General features: G+C 40.7%; 1 protein-coding gene across 1 annotated transcript; it reads right to left on the bottom strand.

The window, feature by feature from the left end:
• Positions 1–6,815: 6,815 nt before the first annotated feature.
• LOC137369636 (neurogenic differentiation factor 6-like) lies at positions 6,816–9,355 on the bottom strand. The gene is given in 3 exon segments (XM_068030970.1): positions 6,816–7,831; positions 9,201–9,286; positions 9,288–9,355. Coding segments are annotated over 3 exon segments (1,170 nt in total).
• Between the last annotated feature and the right edge of the window lie 456 nt (positions 9,356–9,811).

The following is a 9,811-nucleotide window of genomic DNA, read 5'->3' on the forward strand; positions in this document are numbered from 1 at the left end:
CCTTGTCTTTCTAGATGGTAGAGTTTGTGCATTTGGGAGGTACTGTCAAAGAAGCCTTGCCGAGTTGCAAGGACAGCATAAAATTATCAGCACCAAAGTCGAAGGAGTGAATGTTTAAGGTGGTGCATGGGGTGATGATCAAGCAGACTGGTTTGTCCTGGATGGTGTCAAGCGTCTTGAGTGTTGTTTGAGCTGTATTCATCCAGGCAGGGGAGAGTTTTCCAACAGACTCCTGACTGGCGCCTTGTAGGTATTGGAAAGACTTGGGGGATCAGGAGGTGAGTCACAAGCTGCAGAATACCCAACCTCTGACCTACTCCTGTAGCCACAATATTTATGTGGCTGGTCCAGTTAAGCTGAAGATGATGGTAGGGGGATTCAACAATGGTAATGCTGTTGAATGTTAGGATGAGCCACCCACCAGCTCCTTAACTTCTGTGTTGGTGAATTTGCCTGCCTGCAGTACAATATCCAGGCCGGAAGAATGGCAATTGTTTCCTCCTGAGCAGATCGATGGTCCATGGGACCACCATCACAACAATTACCTGTAGTGCTGAGGTGTGGTATTTTACACTCCTGAAGAAAGAGCAGGTCAGCTTTGACCTTGGCAAGGTACCCCAAGATTGAAACACATCATGTAGTGGCCTTAGCACTATGCACGTTAATAGATGCAATCTTGAAACCCATCTTAACTGTGTATGGTTAACCTGACTCCCCAAAGCCTGTCCACCATTTACAAGGCACAAGTCAGGAATGTGATGAAATACTCTCCATTGCCTGGATGTGTGTAGCTCCAACAACACTCAAGAAGCTCAGCACCATCCAGGACAAAGCAACCTGCTTGATCAGCACCCCATCCACCACCTTCAACATTCACTCCTTCCACCACCGACACGTAGTGGCAGCAGTGTGTACCATCTACAAGATGCACTGTAGCAACTCACCAAGGCTCCTTCAACAGAACCTTACAAACCCGCGACCTCTACTGCCTAGAAAGACAAGGACAGCAGATGCATGGGAACACCACCACCTGCACGTCCCCCTCCAAGCCACACACCATCCAGGCTTGGAACTATAACACCATTCCTTCACTATTCTTGGGTTAAAAACCTGGAACTCCCTCCCTAAAAGCACTGTGGGTGTACCTACACCACATGGACTGCAATAGTTCAAGAAGGCAGCTAACCACCACCTTCTCAAGGGAAATTAGGGATAGACAAAAAATGCTGGCCTTGCCAGTGATGCTCACAACCTATGAAAGAATAAAATAAAGTCCAATTTCCTATGCTAGTCCCAGCTCTTGGGTATGTTCCTGTATACCCATAGCTTTCATGAACTGTTGCACTGTTGCTGGGCTGAGATAAACATTTTTGATGCCCACAGGAGTGTTGTTCCACCTGGGTGACACCGGTGAAATAGTGCAACTTGGAAGGTTTGCCCTGTCACTAGAGGGTGCTGTCATTCTCCTTTGCTCCTCATCAAGGACTTTGCTGTCTTGACTTCCCAGAGCTGGCGTCTGCTGAGTGCTGCTCTGCTCCCCATATTCTGAGGCTGGGGTGAGTTGTCTGTGCCACTGCTCCCAGCCTCCTGGTGCTGGGGTGCACTGGGTGCTTCGGTGCTCTTGATGTTCTGGGGCTGGGGTGCGTTGGGCTGCTTGCTGCCCCTGGTTTTTGGGGCCTGATGTACTTGGCCTTTCACCATTTTTAGTGTTTTGTAGCTGGGGGACCCTTGCCTCCTTAGCCTCCTTCATCTCTTTTATGGTTTGCTGCTCTTTCTGTTGGTGGCAGTTTTCTTCCCTTCCTCATCAGACGAGGAACATATGCTGGTGTTTGTTTGGGACATCAGTCACTTCTTGCCGTTAGTTTGGATGGCAGTTTATTCCCTCTTTTGAGTCTTCTTCTTTGTGTTTTTTCTTTTAACCACTTTCCAGTCTTCTTGTTCTGCTGCCACTTCCTCTTCCATTGATTCTGTCTGCTCTAGAAGATGCTGAGGGGTGATGGTCTGGTAGTGTTTCCCCATTTGAGGCCGACAGTAGCCTGCAGGGAAAATCCAGCCATCACGTCTCAGTCACTATGCCTAGTTTTTCTTATTGTTATTGAACCATTCTTCTGGGGGGAAAAGTAAACCCCACAACTGCATGAATGAGTCTTTCAGCATTTATACTGGATGGATGACTTGTTCCCAGTTAAAGAAGTATTGAATATATCATTATTGCAGCTGTATCCTGACTGGCTGTTAGCTTTTCATAGCTGTTCACCAAATTTTATTCTGCAAGAGTCAATCATTTTTATATTGCATATTCTCCACATTTCCTCCATTTTAAGTCACACATTATCTGGATATTTACTCAATTGGCCGACTAAGGTGGAAATCAGGGAAGGGAACATGCCGCTTCCACCCAGTCTGGCCTACATGTGACTCCAGTACAACGCTATGTACATGCTGGGGAACTAGGGATGGATCATAAATGCTATCTTGTCAGTGTTCAAAAACATACTTTAAAAAATGCATTTTGTTGGCAGGAAAACATGGTCAATTGTTAATTTATTAATTACTAAATGTTGTTTGGTGAATTGAAAATGCAACTAATAATTCATATATATGCAATGGTATAACATGCTTTTGCTGAAGGTCTAATTAGATTGATTATTTATTTGTAAACATTTGTACTTTATTGGTTATCTGAATTATGATATTTCTGTTGGGTAATACCATTTGTATTCACTGTTCAAGTCACCAGTGGGCTATCTTCAGTCCACACTCTGGTTTACACTAAATTGTTCATTGTGTGCTATTGGGGTAGCCGAGTAAGCCTCGCAGTTGTACAAATAGCCATTAAGGATCACTATCAACTTCTCAGACCAGCGAGAGATCTGAAATATATATCACTGCCAACGCCATCCATAGTCGAAAGCAAATAAGAAATAAAAGTTTACTCTCTGCCTCACAACTTGATGATCAGACCCTATTAATACCGGCTGCAGTTTCTTACTGTAATATTGCATGAAACGCTTTACTCTGCAGGCTAAACACGTCTAGCTGTCTTGGCATTTTTAAGCTATGAAATAAAAAGGTTCAACTAATGTACTGGTATAAGATACACACGATTTGGATTTGGATTTGGATTTGGATCTAGTGGCAGATAGGTTAGCACCCTAACTTGCTGTGAGTATCCCGTGGGGAATCTTGCTGTTCTTGTTTCAATTTGCTGGTTGAAATTGAATTTATTTGCATTTCGCTAATGCGTGCAGTTGACGGTGGGATTGCAGAAGTGTGCAACCAAATGTATCCTTCTGGTTCAAGGAAACGTGCAACTGTGATGAAGTTATGGCTAAATCAAGCACTCTGCATATTTTGCAACTGAGGGAAATATATACAATTTGGTGAGAACAGATGCATTGTTAAGAAACGAATTGCCAAAGGCATCAGTGCTATCCCGTGAAATCCGGGTGGAAGCCGGAGATAGATTGACTATGTGTGACGGTGCTGCAATAAAACGTCAAACATTGCGGCGCAATTCCCGTGTAGGTTCTAAAATCCCACATGACATTCGGCTTACCTTCGGTTCAAACAGCTGCTGACTGATATATCCCTGCTAATCCGAAAGCATGAATCCATTTAAATTCCCATTCTGATGGTACAGAAAATGCCAATGTGTTCTTTTCAAAGGCATGCACGTGATTGTTAACAGTTCCGAAGAAGGGTCACTGACCCGAAACGTTAACTCTGCTTCTCTTTCCACAGATGCTGCCAGACCTGCTGAGTGATTCCAGCATTTCTTGTTATTGTTAACCTCTTGACTGATAGTTACATTGATTGGTTACGTTGATTACTTGCTTTTATACAGCAGTTAGTTGATGCAGGGAGATCTTTTAGAGGACTTGGGTACAATAAGTGAAAGGGTAGGGAGAAGGAGAAATGGGGAGAGAGGTTAAGAGACTAAACGTGGAACCAGGAGTGAAATATTTGAAGGAGGTTTAAGATAGTATTATATTAAGATTTTTTAAAGTAATCCCAAAATTTAATTTTAACTTTTAAAATCTGAAATATTACTAAATTCATATTTTAAAAGATGATCTCATTCAATCAAAGCGAACTTCTGTGCTATAAAATCGTATAAATCGCCGATGTATAATATTTTAATTTGAATATATATGTTAACCGCCCCCACTCCCGCCTCTCAACCGTACAATCATATTAGCGATTTTGAAAAGGCAGTGTCCCCTTTCTTTTTATGAGTCTTATTTAACTTAAGGCAAGCCTCTTCTTTCACTGAAAACCCTAACAGTCCTCTATCGATATTGTTATATTCTGAATTAATTAAATATCGATGTATTCTAAGAGATCTCCTTTATGGCTTTCATAGAAAATCTGCTGCAGAAATAAACAAGTAAACAGAAGCCAAAGCAATTCATAAAAGGTTCAGCGTAGAACACCTATGTTTTCATTGTGCAAATCAAAATGTGTATGTTTAGTCAAATAGTTAATTTTAGATTAAAGATCAAAACTGCCCCAACATGACATTTCTGGATGTGAACATATCCGCGAGGTTTGGAACTCAACAGTTGCTGAAGATATAATTTCCTGCACCAGTGACAGCTCCTGCAGCTTTTCTTACACTTCGGTGCCACATGTGGCACTATTGCCGTGCTGTACCTGCAGAAACAGTCAAGGGCACCTATGAACTACTGCAATTTTAATCCCCGCAACGTCAAGATGCTTATTGAAAAAATATGTATTAATGCTTTGCGGTCTTGATTACATAACTGTCTATGTTGAGATTTCAACCTCAGTTTTTAGGAGCAGTTTTACCAGATTTGTTTAGAAGAGGATCGTTATAAGCAAGCGGTAATTGCACTGATACCAATATTAACTATATAGTCCTACTTCGATCTCAAAAGGAATTTGATTACTGGACAGAAATCAGTATTTCTATACCAATAAGTATCCTTTAATACCTTATGCTTATTAACCTGTTTGGAGCCATTCAGACATCGAGTGCTTACTTATCCACATTTTACTAAATGGTACACAACCTGTTTGGTCATGAAATATGCAGCGTTTTTTCCGGGGTAAAACATATTCCGGTAGTGAGATACCAAATGCATAAATTAATCTTATGTGGAATAAAAAGCAAAGTGCATAAAGTGCAAATCTGAAAATAAAGTCGCATGCGATGAAAGAGACTATTCAGCGTGGAGAATACCTATTATATTTTTAATCGCTTCTTTGCAGAGATTTTTCTACTCTCTCGTCTAAAGTTGGAGTTTCATCACGAAATAGAGCAGTTGCAGCAGCCCAGCTACGCAGAAATATGAACAAGCTTTGCAGTATATCACAGTTTGCATTCAGGAGTTCAGAGAAAACAGAACACTGTTATTGATCAGTCATGCCTGCCGAAAGATGACAGGGATCAAAAAGTTCGCAATATTTTTGAAAAAAAACTAATAATCTCTGCTTATTTAGTTTATTGACTGTGGCAAAAAATCTAATTGTGCCATTTTCAGGAAAAATGTTCAACATTTACTTCACTTTACTAATTTCTCACTTGTGCGTAAATATTAATATATATGAAATTTTCGCAGACCGCGGTCAGTTTTCTTCCATTTATTTTTTAGTTTATTAAATATTTCCCGTAATGTTTTACTCTGCGTTCAATCAGTTTAATCTTTGGTGAGAATGTTTTCTGCTGTGAGGTTTGTCATCGCCCCCATTAGTCAGTTTGAACAAAGATCCTTAGCAATAAAAACAATTGAATCTCCCTTAAAAATCCACAAACTGATCAAAACCAAACAAGTTTATTGGGGGAAAAAACGTTCACTTCACACATCAGAGGGGAACAGGGAAAAATAATAAATAAAAATACACGTTAATCGATCCGTTTTTTCATTGCATATGTCAAATCATTCACGCCATACTTCCTTAAGACGAGGAAGTATTTTAAAGTATTTTAATGCATTAGTAAGTCACTTCGACAAGTTTTCACACGGTTACACGTTAATACTTCACCAGTGACCCTTCTTAGAACTTGTTCATAGGCATCACTTCACTCACCCAAATCCTTCGTGATTGCTGATTATTAAATACGTCAAAATATGACACATAGAAAAATAAATTCACTACAATTGTATGAATAAATATTCGACTGGATCAAATTAATTGAGTTAAAGTAATCGATGCGTTTTCATACCGTGATTTCCTAAAATGCATTTTCAATATAAATATATTTACGACGTGTATTAAAAGGCTGACTTTTTGAACGGTCATTGCGCACAGTAAAGGAAAACTTCCCCTAGCTGATAGTTAGCAATGCTGCATCAGTTGTAAAAACAGAAAATAAATTGGTAACACTCAATTTTTTTGTGTTTCCATAGTTGTGTGGCTTGCTATATACAGTACTGTGTCTGATCCTTTAAACTCGTGTGCCACTTGAAATAGTTACAGACCTCCAACTATCCATCACAGAGCCATTATAATAACATTGACCAAAAATACCAGTCTGCCACATGGTCCACATGTAAATATTGTGTCTGTGAAACTAAGTAAAGGTATTTACAAATTATCCTGTTAAATGAAAAGTGTACGCGAGAAGTAACGAAGGGTCCATATGGTGTATATTTCCCTTTTAAGGGGTAGTTGCTAATATATAATTTACTCACTTGCATAGTTTTTCGATTATTGCTTCTCTGCCATCATGTAACATTCGAATATGAGTGCAGTCGTGCTGTTAAAAACAATTTTGTATCAATTATTTAATGTACCACCCACTGCTTTATCTTAATTACTTGTGATCTGTATAGCCACTATTTTTCTCATTAATTATGAAAAACCGCATTTAATTCGTCCTGCATTGTAAGTGTCTCGTTGCGCAGATGGAAATCGTAAGGAAATGTACTGTCTGTGGGCACCACACATCGCATGGCTGGACTAAACATGTAGCTCTGTCCAAGGGGACGGCTGGCTGGCACGGCGGAATAATGCATGCCATAGTGATAATTTTTCACATAGTCAGATGGATCTTCTTGCTTCAGGGAGAAAATCCCATTAAAGTTAATTGGAGGGCTTAGGGGACCTTCAAACTGTGGGCTCACACACTCGGGAGAAGCGTTTTGGTAGAAAGACTCATAAGCACCACAGTAGCTGTAAGGTTTGATGGACTTGGAGGAACTGTCAATTGGACTTTGTCCCGAGGGGCTGCCCAGATCTAGGTTTTGATATGTGTACAGAGTGGAGGAAAATTGAGACCTTGCGATGTGAGCTCCATCTCCGCCCTGATCCATCAGTAAGTTTCTCGTATTGAGTTGCAGACAACCAGCTACCAGATTGGTAGTTGGCTGGGATAAGTCTTTACACAAATTTTGCACGAAAGTCAGCAGGTCGGGTCTCTTGCCAATGCGCAGGATCTCAGATAGAGCCCAGATGTAGTTTTTAGCTAGGCGCAATGTTTCTATCTTGGACAGTTTCTGTGTTTTGGAATAACATGGGACAACTTTGCGAAGGTTGTCCAGGGCATTGTTGAGCCCGTGCATCCGTTTCCTCTCCCTCGCATTCGCCTCCGTCCTCCTCAATTTGACTCGCTCAACTCTTTGTTTCGTCATCACCTTTTTTCTGGGCCCTCTCCTTTTGGGATGCTCCTCGTCCTCTTCGCCTTCCTTCTCACTCTCGTCTTTCTCTGATTCTACAGACGGGGTAATGTTGCTGAGATCAATCGAGCACTGCTCGTGCTCCGCGCTGATTTCGTCCTCTTTATCCTCAGTTTCACTAACATCATCAAAGTTTGTTCCGGGCATCATGACAACTTCATCAATTGGTAAAGTCAACATACTGTCAGCTTAGGGGGGAAAAGGGGAGAGAAAGAAATATAGTTATCGGCACAGTTTTCTGGTTATGTAATAAATTAGAATTTATAAATGATGGCACCACCCAGTTCCCGAGTTGAAGATTACATAACCTGCACACGTCTTTTAAAATTTAAACTAAAACTAGTCATAACTGGAAAACGTAAATTAGCATTTAGTGCTGTTGTTTGTACGAGCAGATTTGCAATTGTTTTAAACTCGTTAAACGGTGTGTTTTTACAATATTACATGTGGTTGAGATCTTCTGGCCAATCTTAAAATGATTGTTGTAAAAGCTGTGCAATTGACAGGTTTATGAAAACAGGACGGTTCCACCGTTTTGGTTTGATTCCCTTGAGTCTCAAACTTCCCATGGATCGTAATTAAAATTCAGGGATGGCTTATAATACTACATCCAACCACAGTAACACGATAGTTACTAATGGAAGGATCGTGGTATCAATATCGGAGACCAATACAATTCAGACTTCCCTAACAGGACGGGATTTTTTTTGTTAAGAACATTTCAATGATATTATTTTCGAGATTAGAACGGCAGTAGAAAGCCACATTGCATAGGATGTCACCGAATCGCCTGTTTCGTTCCCCACGCATTAACAATAGACCGGATTTGGCACTGAGCCGGAAAGTTAGAAAACCTACCAAAAAGATTTGGAAATAATTTCCTTTTTTCAATGAAATATTCAACCCAGTATTGGAAATCGAGATAATTCATTTTTTTAAAGTGTTTCGTGTGCTACATAGCACCAGCCACGACACTAGTTATGCAGTGCAATAAATCATTTGACAGATGGAGGGTCATGGGGGTTTCTTCCCACTATGAAATATTGTAATTTGCACTTAGATTTTCTAAATTTACCTCCAAGTTAATCTGTTACACTCCGAAGTTTCTCTACAACAGAACAACGCCCTGCATTTGTGAAGCGATTTTCTTTCACTTCGAAAACTAGTTTTAAATTCGAGCGTTCTTAGAACAAAATTCGGAGCCATCATTATTTTATGCACTCAGGTGTAGAACTGTTCAAAATACCACCGCTATTCAGTACATAAACAAGCGCTTTTAAAATCACAATCTGTATGTTATTTTTGGCTAGTTGCACGAAAGTCTTGTTAAATCTATGAATGAAATGGCAAAACAATCTATAAAGACGAAGTCATCAGTTGCAAGGGAGACAGGTAATTTTTGAATTGCATACAAAGTCATTACATTAACACTTCAGTATGCAATATCAGGATGGTTGCACATAACGGTAGAGTAATTTAAAATTGAAAAAAAAAGGCATCCGTTTTGAATGCAATCATGGTCTAGTTGTTTCAATGATCGTATTTTTGAATTCTTACCTGAAATTAGTCCTGAGAAGGAATGCTCATTTTCAGCTCCTTCTGGCTGCTTCTCCGTAGTCTGACGGCAGTGGTAGGGTCTCTCCGCAGGATCGGTGTGTGATCGCTCTGAGAAGTGACAGTGATGCCAACTGCCAGCGCTGGTACCATGCCATCTGCCGCTGACGTCAGCGGGCAGCCGCCGCTGATTGGCAGGTGCAGACGCTGGCATCTTGCACCCCGAGGGAGACAGGAGCTGGGGCAGCAGCCCATAGACATCAAATATTATCACCATCTCCATGGGGCAGCCGAGCTGACAGCAAGGAGGCCGGGAGGATCAGCTAGCCGCTTAAAATAAAAGGAAAAGCATGACACACATCCCATCTTACACCTTATTAAAACCTGTTTCCACATGTCAGCACCAATCAGACACAGAAAGTCATGGTAAACCATTCAGAATTGAAGCAGAGAAGATCTTTCTTTTGAGTAGCAAGTACATAAATAATAATTTCAATATTAGTTGGGGACTTTACGCATTGGGTCTGGTAAAGGCAGAGCTGTTTATTCTACGTTGATATGTTTTGTGGTTACATTAGGAATGCCCATGTCAGATGTGAACAAAGATGGCATTG

The sequence above is a fragment of the Heterodontus francisci genome, chromosome 5 (genome assembly GCF_036365525.1).
Source record: "Heterodontus francisci isolate sHetFra1 chromosome 5, sHetFra1.hap1, whole genome shotgun sequence".
NCBI classification, from domain to species: domain Eukaryota; kingdom Metazoa; phylum Chordata; class Chondrichthyes; order Heterodontiformes; family Heterodontidae; genus Heterodontus; species Heterodontus francisci.